This window comes from Tinamus guttatus, unplaced genomic scaffold (assembly GCF_059628265.1).
Source record: "Tinamus guttatus ecotype Peru unplaced genomic scaffold, ASM5962826v1 Tinamus_guttatus_pri_ptg000049l, whole genome shotgun sequence".
NCBI classification, from domain to species: Eukaryota; Metazoa; Chordata; class Aves; order Tinamiformes; family Tinamidae; genus Tinamus; species Tinamus guttatus.
Window position 1 is genome coordinate 142,413 of NW_028288583.1, and position 20,617 is coordinate 163,029.

At 53.7% G+C, this 20,617-nt stretch overlaps 1 protein-coding gene and 1 long non-coding RNA gene across 2 annotated transcripts in view; one reads left to right on the forward strand and one right to left on the reverse strand.

Annotated features, from left to right (window-relative positions):
* Positions 1–3,158: 3,158 nt before the first annotated feature.
* LOC148595876 (uncharacterized) overlaps positions 3,159–20,617 on the forward strand; it is a 355,837-nt gene continuing 338,378 nt past the window's right edge. The window contains exons 1-2 of the long non-coding RNA XR_015914398.1: positions 3,159–3,467; positions 4,787–4,892. This is a non-coding gene — a long non-coding RNA (uncharacterized LOC148595876). The remainder of the gene's footprint in view (positions 3,468–4,786; positions 4,893–20,617) is intronic.
* Positions 8,532–15,391, reverse strand: PI16 (peptidase inhibitor 16). The gene is made up of 6 exons (XM_088539763.1): positions 15,229–15,391; positions 13,485–13,703; positions 12,692–12,801; positions 11,817–11,905; positions 9,231–11,402; positions 8,532–8,864 (listed from the first exon to the last, which is right to left on the reverse strand). The coding sequence occupies exons 1-6, from the start codon at positions 15,379–15,381 to the stop codon at positions 8,722–8,724; spliced, it is 2,886 nt and encodes a 961-aa protein (XP_088395889.1). The 5' UTR covers positions 15,382–15,391; the 3' UTR covers positions 8,532–8,721.

Below are 20,617 nucleotides of genomic sequence, written 5' to 3' on the forward strand. Positions count from 1 at the left end.
TTGTTTTATGAATTCCTCCTCCCTCCTCCTCCTCCTCCTTTTTCTTCCCCCCTCCTCCATTTCATTCAATTCTCCTTATTAAACCAAAGGAGCACCTCAAAGCACCAGAGCTTTTCCAGCTCTTTTCCGAGCCAGGCTTCGTACCTCTCGGTGACATTTTAAAAGCAAAGACTTGACCGTGTTCAAGCATCTTTGTCCATAATGGCTTATAAACTTGGGGGCACCAGGATGGGTTGTGTTCTAGGGGAGTGAGCAGCTGGTCATCATGAGCTACATTGAGCCCTGTTAGCTGAAGAGCAGATAAATGGCACCTGGCCCTCCCCAAAATGAGTATGAGAGCTAGAGTGGAAATAACAAATTTTTGTCAAAGGAAGGATCTTATTGTGGAGATATATATTAGTCTTTTACCTACCTTCTTGCAGTGCCTCTCGGACATTAATGGAGCTTTTTCAGGAAATCATATTTGACTATTCAATATGGATCTGGAAGGGGAAATACTCATGTCACTAGCTTATTAATGTACAGAAAATAATATTTTTCAAAAAGGTCTGGTTCTTAGGAATGAAATATCTAAAAATCTTCAAAAAGTCTGGTCTTAAATGGCTTAGAGGTCAGGGAATGGCACTGGGATGCAGGCTGCTGCTTAACTGCGTCACATTGAGGTTCTTATAAATCTCACGCCTCAGCAGCAATATACTGGAAGAGAAAGCTGCATGTCGGGAAACCAGTGCAGGGCTGGAACACAATTTGTCTTGGTGATTGCCCTGGGTTTTTCCTGAGAATCTTGGCAGATAGAGAGCTTGCACAAATCCTACGGCTGCATCGATCTATGACTAATTCATATGTGTCTTTCTGAAACAACTCCAGCAGGGTTTATACCACTGAGCTGTTATCCAACATGTATGTGATCTTCTGTCTCCTAAGAGCTAAGCTTCTCCTGCAGATCTTAAAATGGAGCAACATTTGTTTTTCTTCTCTCTTGAAAGCAGTTAGGAGAGATGGATATCAGATGGAAACAGATCACTGTTCAACCCTGGTTAGACTGGCCTAGGAAAATCATCCCTGTGGCAATATGACCAGAGGTTGCAGCAGAACTTGCCACATCTGGTTCCTGTGCCACCTTTACCGTGGACATGCTATGGGATCTCTGCCAAATTTGGTTACCTCTCGTTCCTGGGCAAGATGTTTCTGAATCCACCTGTTTGACTTTTTGGATCCTTGCAAGATCTGGGTTGCAGGCCAGGTATTCCCAACACCTGTAACAAGACAAGTATAACTACATCTCCTGCTTTCAGAATAGTATAGAGGAGTAAAAAGAGATTTTTTTTTTCCCACCCCAAGTATAATTGAAGGAATGTTCTTTTATGTAATTTCGCATCCACTGTCTGAAATTGGCCCAAGCTCCTATTTTCTGCAGTGTTATTGAGAATGGTCTTTCAGATGCTGGACTCATACCTTTTACTTATATGCTTAAATTAATACAAACCAGCAGACTTGCAATCAGTAAAGTATCATTCCTCCAGGTCAGTTGTCAGTGGCCTCTTGGGAGAAGATTGCTGTCCTCTGCTATGTGTTTCGCATGTGAGAACAATCGGGCTACTCACCTCACCAGTCCTCTACAAGTGCAGGAAAAAATGGGAAAAATAATATTTCCCATCAGAAGGATGTTTGGATTCAAGGTACTTTAGCCCTATGAATAGGCTGGATACTTATAATGCTGAATGAATCAGGCCTACGAGCCTGACTTTTAAACTTTATTTACACCCTGTTGTGCTAGGAGGAGCCTAGGTCAAATGGCCTTGCACAGTAGGATGTCACTCGTGAAGGCTCCGTTTGTTAAAGGCAGTTAAGAGAATTACCTGAACTGTGTTGATTGCGAGTGAGGACATCCGGACTGCTCTGCAAAGATCTCCTTGAATCCTTGGCCATCCTAAAGCCTCACCTCAAAGATTCCAGCTAAAATAGGTACTCAGCAGTCTCACTCCTTTAAGGTGCTCCCTGATAGCCGTGGAAGCGCAGAGCAGCTTTTGTCCCTTTGGGGACATCTTACCTTGACTTCTGCATCTGCCACCACAAGGCTCAGCAGATGTTCAGAGAGCTGGGAGCCCTCCTGCCTCCAGGAGCTGAGCTCTCATGGAAAGTCCTCCTTTGGGATTCTGCTTTACGGCACATGCAGAGGGTTTAATGTGCCACTGGTGGCTCCTTTTTGGTTATGGCCTTTATTCTTCAAGAAGAATTCTTTCTTAACTGCAAGAAGACCTCACAGGCATCCTTTAAACTACCAAATTAATACCTTGCATCTGTATTTGGGTGTACAGAGAATGAGAAGGTCTCAGAAGGTGAGCCAGGGGCTGGGGGAAGGCAGCCTGGCTCATATCCACACTAGTGTTGCCTGGCTGTGCCATGGCATTAAAGGGACACAAGGCTGCATGTTGCACTCATTTGTTTAGGAAATTAGATCTGCCTTGATGTACTCGCTACCATTACATGTGCAGTCTAAAAGCTTCCTTGTACTCAGTTATTTCTAATCTGTTCAATTCCCTGGAGTGCATAACAGCTAAATTGATGGATTCTCTTATCTGGTCTGGCAGGTTTGTTCTAGATATGCTGTGTATTCAAAGGTGAGGTCAGCCTGGCTGTATGTTACTTGGTGTTACTGCAGTTCCAGCAGGTCCACACTATCTGCACGTATGGCTCAGGGTTTGCAGGGGAGGGCTGGTACTTCTGTAAGCCCTCGGCTACAGAATACATAAAGTTTGCAGCCAGTGTGATTGCTGAAGATAAACTATAGTCCAAGTGGACTCAAAGAAGCTGAAAGAAAGAGAGAGCACTAGGGCAGGGTTTGGTATGGGACTCGCTTTTCCTAACATGAAATCTGATGAATTCTTTGTGCATTTCTCTTCACAGGAGCCTCAGAGTAGCAGATTCCTGGATAAGGATCATCTCCTTGGCCTAGCCTGCCACAGTCCCAAGCTGTCCTTGAGGCTGAGGTAGTAGATTGAATAGTTGTGGAGTCCTATCCTCCCTTTGAGCTAACTATACAATCTACTGTCTTTCCTAAGGAGACAGTCAGGTCGTCGGTCATCATCATCTACTTCAACAAGCATGGAAGCAGGTGGTGAAAGTCATCCTGTCCTTGTTCAAGGTCGGCGATCACCTGAGACCTTTGTACTGCTCTGTGGAGGTGAGGTAGTAGGTTGTATAGTTTGGTGGGAGGGATTTTATCCCATTTCAGGTGATAACTATACAGTCTATTGCCTTCCTTAAAGAGCAGCAAAACCACCTGGGGACTGGCTCAGCCACAGAGCTCCTGAAACATCACTGCTTTGTGAAGAGAATCCCAAACTACAGCATGGAGCTGTTGAACTCAGTGGGTCTTCTCTTACACCATCCAGGATTATGTTCTTCCAGGGATTGCTCCATGCCTCAATCATATGAAAAGGAAACCATCTACTTAAAGAAAATCTGTATCTTCTCTTTAACAGTTGCAAGAAACAGTGAAATGAGCTGGTGCCTCAGCTCCTAGTGCATCAGCTCCTATTTTTCCAGAAGATATGATCAGCTTAGGAAAGGTTTAGATGTGCCATTCTTTTCTGGTCTCCCCGAGTCAGGAGGGTAGTAGAAACTTTGGTACAAAGGGGATAGATCTGAACTTGGGATTTAAGGTTTTTGTACCTAATTATGAAGTTTGGGTCAAGAATCAGATCCAAGAACAAGTCTAGCCTGTGAAATCAAAGCCCTGGAATTTTGCTAGCTCCTTGTTCAGTAAATACATTCCGGTTTTGGACTAGTTCCCAGCTCTCCAAGGGCATGGAATCAGAGGGTGGTTCTTTCTGATCTGATAACCCATGTCAGCCTAACACACAGGCAAACTGTAGCTTGCAGATTAGGGCTCCTAGGCATTTACATGCGACAGAGCCACCAGTTCAGACTGAAGCCCTGTCCTAGAGGACAGTTGAGAAAAAGGCAGGAGCCAAAGGGAATGAGTCCTAATCCTTCTGGGATCTGCCAGATCAGTAGCCCTGACATCTGACAATGGACATACGAAAAGGCAGCACATGTCAGAACTCTGCTACTTAACAAGGGACAAGGAATAGTCCTTTCTTCCCTTCCTTAGAAGCAGATGGGACCATCCGTCTGCCATATTGCAGCCATATTCCAGCAGAAATAGGATCAGAATCAAGAGTAGGTCTGTAATCTGATCAGGGCTGCACCAGCTCTTCAAGAGAGGACATCTTGGGCCATTATCTTTGCCATCTCACTGTCAGGAAAAGATGTGAGATCGGAGGCATCAAAGACAGGGGGCAGGCAGAGGATGCATGTACAGATGAAGTGGGGAGAAGAGCGCTGCAAAAAGAAATTGGAGCGCTCCAATTTCAGCCTAGGGAACACACGAGGAAACATAGAGCTGCCTGCTTGGGGCATGGGACTCCCAGAAGTGAAGCACTTTGAGGCTCCTCTGCTTCTGGAGCTGGGACTGCAGCTATGTGACTCGCATCGGCTGAGCAATAGCTGCGGGGTGGGGATGCTGCAGACTCCAGCAGCTCAGAAATGCACTTATCACCATCAGTCTGACTCTTCAGCACTCCTGGTGCCTTGCACAAAACTACAGCTTGGTCCTCACCTGCATGTTACTATCCTCTAGATTTTTGCTATGGGCTTCAGGACTCCTACCCCCAAATTACTCAGAGGTTACCAAACAGCAGCAAAAAACCTGTGAGCAGGGCGGTACGTACTCAATATTTGAGAAGCATCCCCTGGCGAAGGCTGTGTGTGGCAAATGAAGTCACTTCAGGCCGTGCTTTTCCCCCTTTCCATTGCATCGATGTCAGCGCAGGGACTTTTAAGTGGTGAAATGGGGTGAGCCAGGAGCTAAGAATAAAACATTGCTGGTGATGCTGTCCTGTGAAAACAAAGTTATTCTGACTTCTCTCAGTGCTTTTCCCTTACAAGCGTGGCCGGGGAGCAGGAACCATCCGAGGGGGTGGCTGGTGGTCCTGACGCTGCATGCCGCCTGGAGCATGGAGGGGAAGGAGGACTTCGGAGCAGGATGTGACAAGCGTGGGGAGGTGGGACAGACCGGGTTGGCCAAGCAGCTGAAGCCACCGCAGCAGCGAGGAGGGACAGGGACCTTCTTATCTAGGAGCGTGGCCACCACGGCGCCGCCGCCATCGCCCGGCGGGAGGGAAGATGGCGGCGCGGCGTTACCTCAGCGGCAGCACGGGGGAGCTGCCTCACCGCGTGCTCCCTGCCGGCCGCACAGGGCATGGCCTGAGCTGCCGTCCCCCCGCCAGGCCAAGGAGGGACCGTGGCGGCCGGCCCTGCTGCTCTGAGAAGGAGGGTGCCCTGGGGCCTGGCAACAGGCGGCCATTTCCCTGTTGGTCACCGTGGGGAGCACCGAGTGTCACCGAGTGCTGGGGAGAGGCCAGGAAGGGGGAGGACAGGGAGGGCAGGGGATGGCCCCTACTCACACTAACAAAAGGGGTTGTTTTCCCTATGGTGACCCAGCCTGGGAATGGGGGGTGTGGAATAAAGAAATAGAGCAGCCAAACTGCCCTGGTTGGCATCCCACATCCCCGCCACATTCCCCCGGGCCAGCCCAACTTCATCCCAGCTCCTTCAACCTCCCAGGGGCTGGGGCTGAGCTGGGATTAAGTCCAGGCATGGTTTAACCTCCCCGTGACGGAGCAGGCTGTGTGTCTCCAGACAGAGCCATCCTTCCCTCCGGCTCTTTCCCGGTATGGCTCCTCTTTGCCGTCAGCCAGGGTGCCTCTGTGACCCCGAGGCTCCAAATCAGCACCTCCGCCTGCATCTCATTTTGGTTTCCCCTCCTTTGACCTGCGGGTTCGCTGGATGGGGCGTCCTGATACCAGGACATCCTTCATACCCACCATGAGCCAGACCCAGAAATCACCAGCGGAAATCTGAGCTTGGAAATGCCACAGCCATCCCCCCTTGGGTGTCTTGTGGCCTTCCCTGAACGCCGCAACACCCCGTGACCCACCTTTGCTAAGCAATCCCCCTCTCTAAAAGCCCCAAATTTGGAAGTAAAGCGAACCAACCCAAACCCTCCATATCCAGGAGCATCTCAACTCCTCTTGTCCCAGGGATGCTGAGAGAGAACAGGAAAAGCTATTTGCCTTCTAGTTTCTAATTTTCTGTAATAAGGAACTTATATAAATAGGTCCTTGCACAACTGCCTGACTCCAGATGATGAAGCCCCAAGGAAAATGAAACCGAATGTTCTTATTAGGACCAGGAGCACCCAAACTATGATAAAACGTGCAATGATCACAGGCTTGAAACACCCAGCCTTACCCCTAGCAAGGGCTTGCTTCAGCAAGCAAAAGGTGACGTCTCTGGCTGCACTTTCAGCATCTGTCGTTAGCTCAAGGCTTCATTTTCTTTGTGTCTTTTTTAGCTGAACGCAGCTCAGCAACAGCTCCCCAGTGCTCAGCCTGCGAGTAGACCATGTAGCAACCACAGCACCTGGCCAGGAGGTTATTTTTAATCTGGTTCTTAAACACAGCTGATGCTGCTGATTAAATAACGCGTCGCGCTGCCTGCGAGGCCATGCAGTGAGTCCAGAGGGGCCCGGCGCTCTGCACTGTCCCTCCCACTGCCATCTGCCGGCCACCGCTTAGCAGGGCTTGCAGTGACCATGACCTAAGAAAACCCCGCAGGCAGCTGGCTTCCTGCAAGGGAGCTGGTGCCGCCGGGCTCCGCAGCAAGATTAAAGGGCGAGGGGAAATGCAAACCCTCAAGGCAGCCTTATCAGGCCACGCAGGGGCACAGGGAAGGGGAAAGGCAGAAGCAAAGATCTAATCTCGGTGCTGCTGGTGCTTCCTCACTCCCAGGTGCTCCGCGTTTGCTCCTTGGCAGGCCATTTCCTTGCGTGCAGCCCACCACCAAGGGCAGTTCTTCATCGAGAATGCTGCGTAAACACGATGCCTGGGGGAGGAAGGACACTTGCACTTCTGTTGTTTTTTTTTTTTTTTGGCTGCAAAGATGAAAATGTGCATGCGTGCTCGGGGGCAGGATGAGGCTGGCTGCTGAGCCTCTCTGAACAGGGAATGGGAAGTGCTCCAGCCCTAGTTTCAAGCTTTTTCACTCGGAGCTCTCTTCCTCTTGTTCTCCTTAATAAAATGCCTGGTGACATGTTTCACGCTGCCCTCAGCTGGGAGCTAGGGGAATTTACCCCATGGTGTGCGAAAATTTCCTCCTCCTGGTGCTTTTACACAGATTTTAAAACATACAGTGGCAACTTTACATAACCCCTGGGACTTTGAGACCCTGAGGCATTTGCAAACTTTCAGAAACGTTCAGAAAGGCCCCAGAAGCTGTGTCTTTTAGCAGGTCTACCTAAGCGCATGAGCAGGAGCATCTTACGGGTGCTGTACACAGGCCCCCAGGCCCTGGCTCCCACAGTGACACACTGCACGCCCCACAGCATGGCTTTGCAACAGGATTTATTCAGTGCGTGCCCTGCGGGGTGCACAGAAAACAGCATCCTGGAGGAGGACAGGGCTGCTGGACTTGGGGTCATTTTCCACTTCATCTTCAAGAACCCAAGGGATGCAAGAGTCAGAGGAAGAACCATTCCTCCTGGTCCCTTCCGCAAAACTTGTCACGTATTTAACACACCTTTCTGGATATCTTAAGATGAACAGAGCAGAGACATGGAGAAACAAGACACAAGTGTCCGAGATAACAAAAACTGTCCTGCAACAAGTCCTGGAACCACCATGAACCCCTAACATCATCCACCCGGACCTCTCCAGCTCCAGCTGTTCAAGGGCATGTGATCACATTTTTTTTTTTTTCCTAGACCAGATTCCACCCCATGCTAAATATATGTCAACCAGGATCCATATCGCGCTTCAAATACATTGTACACTTATGTTACACAAAGAGGGAAATCATGCAGAAAAACGCTTTATGAAGGAGCCGGTAGCTCCTTTCTAGTGCTGACAAGGTTTCTGCTATGCCTGCACAGAGATGCACGCACATGCGTAAAATAAAGTCACAACAGCGACTAACTGTGGAACGGCTACATACAGCAGACAAGCGAGGAAGGAACGAGGGTTGTAGAGGTTTGAGGAGGAGAAAGGGGTACATCTTTATAGGACTGGCCATATCAGAAACAGAAAGTAAATAGAAACCTTCTCCTGTGGGAAAATACCCTCCAAAACGTGCCGTCCTTTTGGACAAGAAGGGCAGGAGGGAAACTTCACCAAAATTGAGACAGACAGACACATCAGGAGAAAAAAAAAAAAAAAGCATTTATGTTGGAAGCTCATCCTGATAAAAAAAAAAACAAAAACAAACAACTCCGTCTCACTTGGGTTTCCAAGGTGTTCTGCTTTTCCCATGGAAGCAGTGCGGCAGGGCCCGCCAGCCACACGGGGAGATGGGCTTGTTTATCCCTGGAAACGGACTGGCAACCCAGGCTGGCTGGCCGGGAAGGTGGCAACGTGTCAGTGTCCGCAGTCACCAGCATGACGACAGTCACCCTCCTGCCCTCAATCTCAGGTGGGGAACCTGGTGCTTATAGGGCTGCTGGCCGCCCTTGGCACAACGGGGCTGGAGCGGGTGAGCCGGCGTAAGGAGACCTGGCAGAAAGTGCGGTCCGTGGTGCCTCCCAAGCCTACCAGGGTTGTGGGACAACCACTGCTGAAGAAAGCCTTGGCAAGTGGTGCAGGGACAGCTGAGAAAGACCGTTTAAAGCAGGAGGCCCACCAGGATGACACTGGGCAGGAGGAGGATAGAAAGGCCAAAGGAGGTGCTGGGGGATCCAGCTGAGGGCTGCTCCGTCCTTGTCCGGTCTGAGTTCGTCTCCATCTCTTCAGTGTCCAAGGCACCTGCTGGCAGAAGGGAAAAACATAAATGAAGTTAGGAGGAAAAGCCAGACAAAAGAGAAGCTCATGCAGGTCCATCAGTGACGTACACCAAGACGAACCCAGGTGCAAGGCAGTGGTGCACAGATCCGGAGAAGGCACAACACAGCTGGTGGGTTAGTGGGGCGCAGGCTGGAGACATACTCATGCTTCACAAACGAGACAGGTCCAAACAGCCCCTTTCAGTGTTAGGAGGAGTGAGGAAAAAGGTTGGTGCCACATACAAGAGGATCCAGAGGACCAGTCTGATGCTGGTTCCTCCCAAGCGTGGTCCATGCTGCTTGGGGATCGCTTAACGTGTCCGTGCCAGGACGGGTTCCACAATTACCTTACCTGAGAGGGAGGTCTGGAAAGCGGGGCTCTGCCCCTTTGTTTCTTTGGAAGATGATGTTAAACGCAAGAAGGTGGGTTCTTCGGGGCTGAAGACCACTGACTTTGAGGAAGTTATGAGCTCAGCTTTATTGGAACCTAACTCGATCTCTGAGATAATTTGGCTGTGGGATGGAGATTGACTGGAAAATGAGAAGTCTGGTTTTTCTCTGCCACTCTCTTTCATGCCCTTATTTGTTTCTGGGACTGCTTTGGGGCTGGAGGCTGTGCCCGTTTCTAAGAAGGCCGGATCCTCGGTTGTTACAGGGGTAACAAACTCTGCAGTGTCTGCCTCTGTGTCTGGAGATATTTTATAATCCAGGTCTAATGTGGGGTCAAAAGACAACGTTAGCCCAGCTGCTTCGGTAGGACTGGGTCCTTCTGTTCTGATGAGGGCTGGCCTTGTCGTTGTGGTGGGTTTCTGTTGCGGACTTGTTGTCACTGTCAGGGGTACTGGTGTAGTGCTAAGCTTTGCCCTTGCTGCAGTTGTAGCAGTGGGTTTTGGTTTGGCTGCAGAAGTTGTGGTGGGTGTTGATGTGGTGAGTGTTGGCATGGCCATAGTGATGGTTGCTGGCATGATGGGTTCTGAACTGGCCGTGGTTGTGGTGGGGAGGGACTTTGTGTCTTTTGGCTTGTCTGTAAGTGTGTCTGCTAGTGTGACTGCAGGCTGTGGCTTGGCTGAGGGTGGCGGCGTGGTTGAGGACTCTGGTTTGGCCGGGTTTGTGGGCGATAGCGTAGTTGTGGGTTTTGGCTTGGCTGGGGTTGGTAATGTTGTGGTTGTGGAGGGTGTTGGCGTTGTGGGTGCTGGCTTGGCTGTGGTTGTGCTGGGAAGTGTGGTTGTGGGTTTGGCCTTGGCCGTGGTGGGGAGCGTGGCTGTGGCCTTTGGCTTGGCCGTGGTGGGCACTGGGGTGGTGGTGGGCAGTGGGGTTGGCACTTTTGGTTTGGCCGTGGTTGGTAGCTTGGCTGTGGGCTTTGGCTTGGCTGTAGTGGGTAGGGTGGCTGGGAGTTTGGGCTTGGCCGTGGTTGATAATGTTGTGGTTGTGGGGGGTGCTGGTGTTGTGGGTGTCGGTTTGGCCGTGGTGGGCAGTGTGGTTGTGGGTTTTGGCTTGGCTGTAGTGGGCAGCAGGGTTGTGGTGGGGAGCGTGGTTGTGGGCTTTGGCTTGGCTGTAGTGGGCAGAGGGGTTGGCAGTTTTGGTTTGGCTGTGGTTGGCAGCATGGCTGTGGGTGTTGTCTTGGCCGTGGTTGGTAGTGTGGTTGTGGGTGGTGGCTTAGCTGTGGTAGGCAGAGTGGTTGTAGGTATTGACTTGGCTGTGGTAGGCAGGGTGGTTGTAGGTATTGACTTGGCTGTGGTAGGCAGAGTGGTTGTAGGTGTTGACTTGGCCGTGGTAGGCAGGGTGGTTGTAGGTATTGACTTGGCCGTGGTGGGCAGGGTGGTTGTAGGTATTGACTTGGCTGTGGTAGGCAGAGTGGTTGTAGGTGTTGACTTGGCCGTGGTAGGCAGGGTGTTTGTAGGTATTGACTTGGCCGTGGTGGGCAGGGTGGTTGTGGGTGTTGACTTGGCTGTGGTTGGTAGTGTGGTTGTAGGTGGTGGCTTGGTTGTGGTTGGTAGTGTGGTTGTAGGTATTGGCTTAGCTATGGTGGGCAGGGTGGTGGTGAGTGTTGGCTTGGCCGTGGTGGGTAGTGTGGTTGTAGGTGGTGGCTTGGCCGTGGTGGGTATCAGCTTGGCCGTGGTGGGCAGTGTGGTTGTAGGTGGTGGCTTGGTTGTGGTTGGTAGTGTGGTTGTAGGTATTGGCTTGGCCGTGGTGGGTAGGGTGGTGGTGGGTGTTGACTTGGCCGTGGTGGTGGGTATTGGCTTGGCCGTGGTGGGCAGGGTGGTGGTGGGTATCAGTTTGGCTGTTGTGGGCAGGGTAGTGGTAGGTGGTGGCTTGGCCGTGGTCGTGGGTATTGGCTTGGCCGTGGTGGGCAGGGTGGTGGTGGGTATCAGTTTGGCCGTGGTGGTGGGTATTGGCTTGGCCGTGGTGGGCAGGGTGGTTGTGTTTGGTAGGGTGGTTGTGGGCTGTGGCTTGGCCGTGGCTGTGGTGGATGGGCTTGCCTTTGTTGTCACAGAGGATGTAGTGGTTTCTTCTACAGTGGGTTCTGTAGGTAAGAGATGGAAAGTGCCACGGGTTAGCACTAGTCAGCTGAGCTCCGCTGAATCCCCCCACCACTGAGTGGGGTCCACAAAAATCCTCCACAAGGAGAAGCAGTAGCTGACCCCTCTCTCAGGTCTGTCTGGGATGACTCCCAAGCTAGAGATGTCTCATGGCTCTCACACAACATGCTGCAGAACTCCACAGACCTGTCCCTTAGGGATGGAGCAGTCTCCAGGGCCAACAGTATTTGGCTAGGGGGCTACAAGGTCTTTGTCCTGTGGCAGCTGACCTGTCTCAGGGCTGCCATTGCATGTCCCTGGATCCCAGGACTTTCTGGTGGCTCCTGGTTGGTTCAGATCTTGGACCCAGCCTGAGGGTATCAGTCCCAATAGCTTTTCTAGGGATTCACGCCACTTACCACACAAGGCGTCGACACACAAGGTCCCCTCTGGGCACTGGGAACACGAGGCTCCTTCCTTGTACGGCTTTCGGCCTTTCATGTTACCCCTGGAAGCAGAAAGAGCCAACACAGAGTTGTGAGAGGGAAAACACCCACCCACAGAGAGTGTTGGGTTGGACGGAAACATCCCCACCAGGATGAAACTCAAAGTTAATATAAAGATCAGGTTTTGGTCCCCTGCCGCCTTGACTTCCAACACCATTTGCTCAGTGGCCTGACTCCCCAAGCCCACCGAAATCAGCTCCATGAGCTTCAGCAGAAGGTGAACCAGGTCTTTAACCCAGAAAAGGGCAATCCATGGGCATTTGGGACAGTGATTTGTGTCTCCTTTCTACAGAACCCCCTCAGGAACATCTGCAACGGCAGACTCCTAGGATGGCTTTGGTGAAGTCATCCCTGGGGGATTGCCCTCCTGTAGCACGTGAGCACTCGTCCCTGCTTCAGCCTGTGTCCCTTGGGCATAGCCTGGCCCGCTGGGAACACTCGTCCCAGCCTGCTCCAAGGTGGCTCCTGGCAGGGCTGGAGATAAGCGCTGCCATTTTCTGCCCTCCGTCACTACGGCCCCAGCGTGGGCCGCTCTCTGGAGGGGAGTTCCCTCTCCAGGTCTGTGCCAGGAGTTGAACCGGGATTCAGGAACTGCGATCATGGGCAAGGATCACCAGACAACCCTTCCTTCCTTTGTGACCGGTCTAAAATAACAAAGGTCCCTCTGGGAGTGGGTTTGCTGCTATTTGTGAGCAAAGCCAAACGCTTTTCCTGTTGTGTTACAGGGACATTTTCAGCAAAGAAACCCAGTCAAGATGGCACCAAGCAACGTGAAACAAAGAACTTACGGCGGGTAATAGTTGCAAACAAGCAGGTACATGTCCTCCGTTTCAATCCCGTCGATCTTTGCACAAAACTTCACCCCGCAGCCAACGCGCTGTGTGCTTGCCCAGACCACCTAGGCAAGGGCCAAAGACCAGCGTTAGGTGATGAGCTGCAGGCAGGTGCCCTGTGGGCAAGCTGCTCCATGGCCTTCAAGGCCGCTCTGTCACCACACCAGCATCCCCCTCGTCTCTCTGTGAGCACCCCAGATCCCACATCCTTGTGTGACATTAGCATTCAGGATCCCATTCCTTGCCCTGAACCACATGGCCACCCTGACCTAGGCCTACGGCCTCACCTATCTGGTTGCCACAGCTTTCCTACCGTATCATCCATCCAAGCAAAGCACCATCAACTGCCCTGTGGCCCTGGGAATCTCCACAGGGCCATTCTCACATTTATCATCAACCCTTATGATCACATTAGCATCGTTGTGCTTCCCCACTCCCACCTATGCATCCCCCCCCAAAAAAAAAAACGGAGCTGGGAAGATGCACTCAGACCTTGTCTCTGCCCAAGGGAAGCAGACACCGAGCTCTGCCAAATAAACAAAAAGGGCTGCAAAGACTATTTAGAAAGCTCTGCTCTGAAAGGCTGGTCATAGTTAGAACCATGCTCAGGTTCCCTTGACTTCCTGTGATTCCTACACCAGTGCCCGGCCCTGCTCCCACATCCTTTTGCAAAAGCTCTGGGAAAAATCTGACTCTTCTAGAGCCCTCCTGTTATGACCTGGGCCTTCTGCCCCCAGTAGCCCCGTACCTGGGTGTAGTGGCCACACATCTGCCCGGGAGCACACATGGCAGTTGTCAAGTTGTAGAACTTCTCCTCCCCGTTCCAGTCTTCCACAGCGAATTCCAGGTCCAGAGTCGGGGTCATGGCAAAGAGGTTTTCTCCTCGCCGGCCCCTCTCCTTGTTGTGGTCCCAGATGCACTTCTCTGCATATGCCTGAGCAAAGGCCTCCAGCTCCACGTCCCAGCTCTGAAAGGGGCTGAGCGTCAACGAACCGACAAGGACCCTGCCGAGCTCCGTGGGTCTCTGACATCCCCAAGGACACGTCTGCTTTTCCCTCCCTGGGGTGACAGAAATGGGGACCAACCCCTGGGCCTTCTCACCACGATTCCCCCATTCAGGAGGGAAATTCAATCCCAGACCAATACGTGGGTGTCCCTGAGCACCCTCTGAACATCCCTTGGATGAAGGGAGCTCCTTGGCCAACTGCAGCACAAACCAAACCTCGACCTGCGGACCAGGGCAGGGTGAAGCAGCAGCACGAATCTGCCAGCCTTGTGTAAGGAGCACATATCCCGCTCCCTTTGGCACCAAAAACAGGGCACTCACGTTGCAGGATTTGCCTCATTAAATAAAAAAGTCGCTTTAGGCCGTGTATCCCCCACGGGCTGAGCGATTTCCACAGCAACCAGAGCCATGGCCCAAACAGAAGCCCAGGGTGACCTCAGCCGGGCACGGTGCCACGGCCGCAGGTGAGCGCGGAGGCAGAGGCGAAGCCGGAGCGAGCACACGGCCCCGGGAGGGCGGCAAGGACGGCGTTTTCATGGAAAACCTCTACCAAGAAACTGTCAGGGCTGTTGTACGCTGCACATCTGCCGTGCTGCAGAAAGGCACTTCCACCCTGGGCCGTCGGCGGGTCCGCTGGGCTTAATCAGATCCCACTAAACTCCGACACGGCTCCCGCGGAGCAGAGCATCTCCAAGGGCACCAAAGGTCTAGCCAGGGCAGCACTCACTTGTTCGGGGCTGCCCCCAGCGTAAGGAGCCTGACCCAGGTTTTTGACACATAAACGGTTGCTTTTGCCAAGACGTTGGCCCCAAGCCCTTGTCCTTCGAGCCTGGCATGCCTTGCCCTGGGGAGTTTCCATGGGAAACGCTGCGGAGGGTCCTCGCGGCATTCCCTTTGGCTTTGGAATAAATCACCTGCTAGACTCGCTCTGCCTGAACATTGTCTTTTTTAGTGTTTTTTGCTTTGTTTGTCAGGAAAGCTCCCACCAACCAACTCAGAAACTTGCAGCTCAGTCTCTGCAAGCCATGGGCCGGACAGGGAGGTCTCCTCCAAGGGCGCCGTGACTGAGAGGGCGACGTTCTCCAGCCAGCCCTGATCAACACGAGCTCTCCTCCAAGCACGTTGCAAAAAGGTAATCACGCGAGGGGCAAGAAGAACAGGGCAATGGCATTTTAATCAACTCAAGGGGCCAGGCAAGACAAAGACCAGCCCTGCCTTAGGGCTTCCTTTGGATCCCACTGCAGCGACAAGTGATGCTAGGCCCGTGCCTCAGTTTCCCCCAGCAAAACAGGACAGCCCTCATGGTCAAGGCAAATGCACCAGGGAGAACCAAAGTAACCTGCAAGTCAGGTTCTACTTTGGCATCATCTCCTATAGATAACCATTCACCTGCAAAGGCAAATAAAGTGCACCCCAATCCCTCCTACCACCAAGACAGAGCTTGGGCTAGACCCATGGACATTTCCCTGCAGAAAAAGCCACTCACCATCTTCAGCATATCCATAGCAGGGGGAGAGACCTGGGAGCGGAATTTATTGTGCCCGTCCACAATGATCTTCTTTTCTTCATCGCTGAGGGCCCAGCTGAGCTCCAGCGCCGCAAACAGCAGGAAAACGGGAGAGAGCCCTGAGCTCAGCATCGCGCAGCCACCGCTTCTGCTCTCAGCAGCCCACGGCTCTGGCAGCCGGATTTAAAGCACCTCCCAAAAGCAAGGAACACCCAACAGCTTGAAGACCGGGGAGGAAACGTAGCTCTTTAGGAGAGCGGTCCCGGAGCCACATGGAACACACCCATCGCGCAGAGCAGCCCTGCCGGAGCAGCGGCCGCAGCTCGTGCCAGCGAGGGTCCCCTCCCCGCCACGGAGCCCCCGTCACATCGTTATTCCTGCAGGGACGGCTCCATCCCAGCCCCGTCCGGGGTCTGCTGCTCCAGACCCAAAGGCATTGCTTTAGCCTTCAGTTTTGGGGGTCTCTTTACCTCCTGCCCCTCTTCTCTTAAAGTCATAATAATAATAATCCCTGTGCAACCGGCAAGTGAACGCAGAGCCCTGTTGTGCACAAGGGTCCTCCCTGCGCTGCAGCCTCCACGAGGAGGCAACGAGACGCAGTGGCCGAGCGGTTTGCGGTGCCGTAACTGCCCAGCCGGGAGTCAGAGCCCACCGTGGATCTGCCCCTCCATCCGCGCGTGGGTCACGGCGGGGGGAAAGGCTGCAGGATGCTGTGGCAGCATCCCTGGATCTCCTCCAACCCTGCCAGGACGCGGGGCATCCCCTTCCCTGTGCCCGGAGGAACAGGGAGAGCAGGAGAGGGAGAACAGGACACAGAGCCAGCATTGCCCCAGGAAGGGAGTCGAGGGACACAGGGACCCCGCTTTGGCTCTGGCTGGAATAACCAGCGATGCTGCAGGGCCTGGCCGTGCGCCAGCCCCTCCGGACGCACGGAGGGCTCCGCTTCGGCTCTCCTGAATCGCTCACGGCCCTGACTACCTCGGAGACCGCCCGGCAGAGACCTTCCCGCCCGCGGCTCGGCCTCCCCATCTGCGATTGTGCAACTGCGCCGGCCCCGCTCCAGGAGCTGCCTTTGGGGAGCGGGGCCGTTCCGGAGGATCAGCGGGTGGGCAGCTTCGTTAGCGGAGCCAAGTTAATCACACACTGCCTGCTCCGTCCCCTCCCTGCTCCCCAGGTCCTGCTCCGTGAGCGTTTTCCTTTTGCTTTGGACAAGTTGGTAGCCCTGCTTGCCCCCAAACCTCCTCCTCCGCTAAGCAGCGAGCTCCAGGGTCTGTCGCGCTCGCAGCAGTCCATGGATTTCTGCAAGCAGGGCCCAGTCGGGATGTCCCAAGGGGCCATCGTCGACTCACCTGCTCAAGCCAGCGGGTTCCCATTGATCGCTGAGGTCAGCTGCAGGCCTGGAGTCTGAGTCAGGGCAAACCTGCCTGCAGCACCAGACGTTTCGACAGCTCTGCTGCGTCTCTGGAGACCTGGAGAAACAACTGGCAAACACCAGCGCTGGCTCCAGCGCCTGCACTATGGCCTGGCTGACGCGAGGAGCAAGGCAGCGCTGAGAAACCCCCGGTTCATGCACTGGCGTCTGCAACGGGGCGCAGAGATGGAGCAGCCAGCTCCAAAAAAAAGGGGGGAGCCAGTTTGGCCCCAAGCATCAGAGCCTCCCACCCAGGCTCTGAGGAGCTCAGACAGCACCAAACACTGCAAACAGGGCACACGGGGCCTCTCCGGGAGGGAAACCGGGCCTGGAGGAGCCTCGACGAGGGCACGCGGCCTGCGGGGCGGCGACACGTCCACCCGGGCAGCGTCGGCCGCGGCCAAGGGCAGGAGCAGCCCGCGGGGGAGCAGCTCGGGGCGGCCTCTCAGCTCTCCCACCTGCCCCAACGGCTCCAGAAGAGCCAAGAGCCGAAGCGCCAGGACGAGGCGCAGGGCCCGGCTCCACCCTCGGCATTAGGTAAGTGCACGAGGAATGCGGCGGCCCCGGCGAGAACCAGCGTGGCCAGCGCAGGCCCGGGGAGCCGGGGCCGCTCCGGCGCTAGGGCCGGCCGCTCCGCACCGGGACCCGAGGGGGATCAGAGGGGCAGACGGGGGCTCCGTAACGCCCGAGCGTTGGAGCTGCAGGAGCAGCGGAGCCCCCTCTGCTCCCGACTTGAGGGTCTGCAACGGGGCTTTGCTGGTGTCCGTCAGGCCAACGCACAGCCCTGGTGGCAACACGACCTCTCCTTTCCCTGCCTTTTATGAACTCTGGAAGAACTCACCGTCTTCTACCCTGCGTCAGGGCTTGACTGAAATAAGCTAATTATGAAGGAAGAGACTTATTAGAAAGGAAGGAGGGACAAAAGCAGAGCTGTTGCATCAACTCTGCGCAGGGAAACAGGCTAGAACTGGCAAAACATTTGTTTCTTTTGACATATCCAAACAAAAGGATTCCAACTTTCTCTTAAAAGGATATTGTCACTTAGAAAAAGTGCCCAAGCAAGGGTAAAATAACCCCAATAACACTTTAACAATGAAAAATTAGAAGGAGGGGAAGGGGTGCATTAACACTTCTGTTGAATTGCAAAAAGTAAAAACTTTTTTATTCTTCTTACATACAAATCTCATTTATTTACACACTTTACAGGCTTTTTCAAGTATTTACAAAGTTTGCAATATATTAAATTATGACCATCCATAAAATTCTGCATTAATTGCATATTTACATTCTTTTTTTTTAATCCACCACTGAATTCATAGTGTACAGAACTGAAACGGTCTTTATGCATATATAGCTTTACTTCCCAGCACCCCTGAGCCTTTATAAGATGCCTCCCTTCCCCGTAGACAAAGAGATAACGTTAAAAATAAACCACCGGCCACGTGTTGGGATCTCCAAAGCAAAGACCAGCATCTCCCTTGTTTAACTCAGCAGGACACAATCTCCCCTTTGCAAGATGTAGTTGCCCGAAGAGGAGAATATAGAGGTTTAAATATAAAAAACTCGGCTTCCAGGGAGCGACTGCTCTCCCTGCGCCTGCCCAAACGGCCTCGGCGGGACCGCCCGAGCCCAGACCGGGCCTGGCTGGTTCCGGAGGGGCCGTGGAGCTCCAGGGGAGCCCGGGAGCGGAGCGTCCCGCAGGCCGGGCTCCCAGGAGCCGGGATTCTGCTGGGAGCAGGAGGGATTTAGGTGCTCGCTCACCAGAGATGCCGGCGGGAGCTCCCGGCCCCCAGCTCCTCTCTCGGCGCCTTCTCCCGCTCGGAGCGGGACTTGCTGCAGAAGGACGGCTGGGATTTGCGGCTCAGCAGCAAGAGAACGTAGGGCAAGAGGAGCTAAAGGCCCCAGGCTCCAGGGAAACCCCGTCCTGGAAAGCTCTCCTGGGTGCTGCAATGGGCCACGGGGATCCCAGCAGGGATTTCTGTGTGCAACAGCAGGGAAAAACCAAGAGGAACCGGGAGCTGGGCCCCCGCAGGGAGGCTGATTTCCCAGTACCCAAGTAAGCAATAAATACTCCTTCCTCTGCCTTTCCAGGTACCCTGAGTTCAGGAGTCACCAAGAGCAACAGTCGAGGACCCCCCGCTGTAGACCACGACGCTGCTACCCGAGACAGCCCGTGTTCCCACCCCGAGCGCTTCCGAAACGCTCCTTCCACCTTCTCTGCCCACGGGGCTCCGGGCAGCTCCGATTTCTGAGCTCCATGTGTGACTGCAGAGCAGCTCTGCAGCCCCTGGACGCCAGGGAGCAGGAGCTGCCGCCCAGCTCACCGGCCGGGAGCTCGGGAGCACCCAAGGGATCCCAACAGACAGGACACCTGGATCTGCTGGGCACCTCCTGGAGCTGCCTGGGGTGGGGGATTGTCTGAACAACACGTTTTGGATAAGCACAAGTGCCAGAGTGAAGCTAGAGGCGAGGGAGACAACGTGACGCACACGGTCTGTGACTCATCTGGTCACGTTTTGCCACCGTGATGCCTCGACAGCAGAGTCAACAGTCACATTCCCTCCACTCGGCTCAAACCTCAGCGGATCACCAGGAGCTGACTGGCTCCTGGAAAGAGCAACAGCCTCCTGTAGCCTTTGGAAAGGCTGAGCAAAGCCGAAGCCCCAGATAAAGACCTGCTGGGAGCAGGCGCGGTGGCCAAGGGCTCACTCGCAGCCGTTTGGCTGGGATGTCAAAGCTTCTTTTTGCATTGCAAAGTGCAAATGCAAAGCCCCGCTGCAGTGCAAAAGGCATCTGCACTACTTCTCTAGCAGCTGGAGACAGGAGCTGCTCTGCAGGCTGCAGGTCGGGCTCCGCGCGCGGGCCAAGACCGGCTCTATCGGCAGCAGAACTGCCCTCCTGGCTTAGGTTAGCAGCTAATTCCTTACAGCTTTTGGAAGAGGAAGGGAAAATATATTGGAAGTTTAAAAACAAATGATGTAAACTCCAAAGGGAGCGAGGTTGGGACATATGCAATGTATCGCCTAGACACAGAACTGGAAACTTATGCAGAGACCATAAAGTGCACTTGGAAAGCTGCTCCGCGCACCGGCCAGATTCCCATCGTCCGTGCAGGCGGCTGCAACGCGCCGAGCGCGGAGAAGCCCGAAGGGAGGGCACAGACCTGCCCTGGGCCCTCCCCAGCCCGAACCACCACTGCAAACAGCTCGAATCCTTCTGCTTCCCCCCACAGCAGCCAGGCAGCCCCAGTGACTTCCCTGCGACTCGGCCTGCAGCATTTCACACACGCTGGAGTTGTCTCTGCGGCTGTTTTACAAGTTACATTCAAGGACACTTAGCAGTAACAGCATCACCAACCACCCGCAATCTCCGTATTACCGGGTTCTCCGTGGGCTTCGCCGAGTGCTTTACAGAAACGGACCAGGTACGACCCAGCGAGAGGTGAAGTAACCCTGGCAGCCTTTGGATTCGACTCGAGCAGCCACCAAAGCGTAAACAGCAACAGTCACTAACAGGGGACCTAATCCCACCACCGCCGCGCTCCTGACTTTCCATTAACTAAGATCCCATCCGCACTTTAAGAGCGGGGAAGGGTGGCGTGTGGCTTTGGCATGTGCAGGATTGCATGTAGTGTAAAACATACCCCAAGCACTAACTACACTAACGCAAATCTTATTAATCCAATTCCCTTTAGTACTTTGCTACCAATTCTATGAGCCCTTTCTCTGTTCCGAGAGTGTGAAACTCTCCCCCTTTGGTTCTAGTGGATCTGCTGCGCGTTTGCCCAGTTTCCAGGGCCAAACACGCAGGCTGCCACGGTGCTGGGGTGCTCTCCTTCCTTACCAGGAGAAACACAAGGGTTATGCACAGACACATTTCCCGTGTCAAGGCCGCAGACCAAATTCTTTGGAGCAGGACCCGTCCCCTGTCTTATCTTTGCACAGGAGCCAGACGTGG

What these genes read in the sequence shown, in the direction of transcription:
- PI16 (XM_088539763.1), bottom strand. Translation starts at nt 15,381, where the DNA reads ATGCTGAGCTCAGGGCTCTCTCCCGTTTTCCTGCTGTTTGCGGCGCTG. An exon ending in TGTGTGGCCACTACACCCAG is followed by an intron (nt 12,802 to 13,484) that starts GTACGGGGCTAC and finishes GCCCTTGCCTAG; the next exon opens with GTGGTCTGGGCAAGCACACA. An exon ending in GTGTGTCGACGCCTTGTGTG is followed by an intron (nt 11,403 to 11,816) that starts GTAAGTGGCGTG and finishes TCTTACCTACAG; the next exon opens with AACCCACTGTAGAAGAAACC.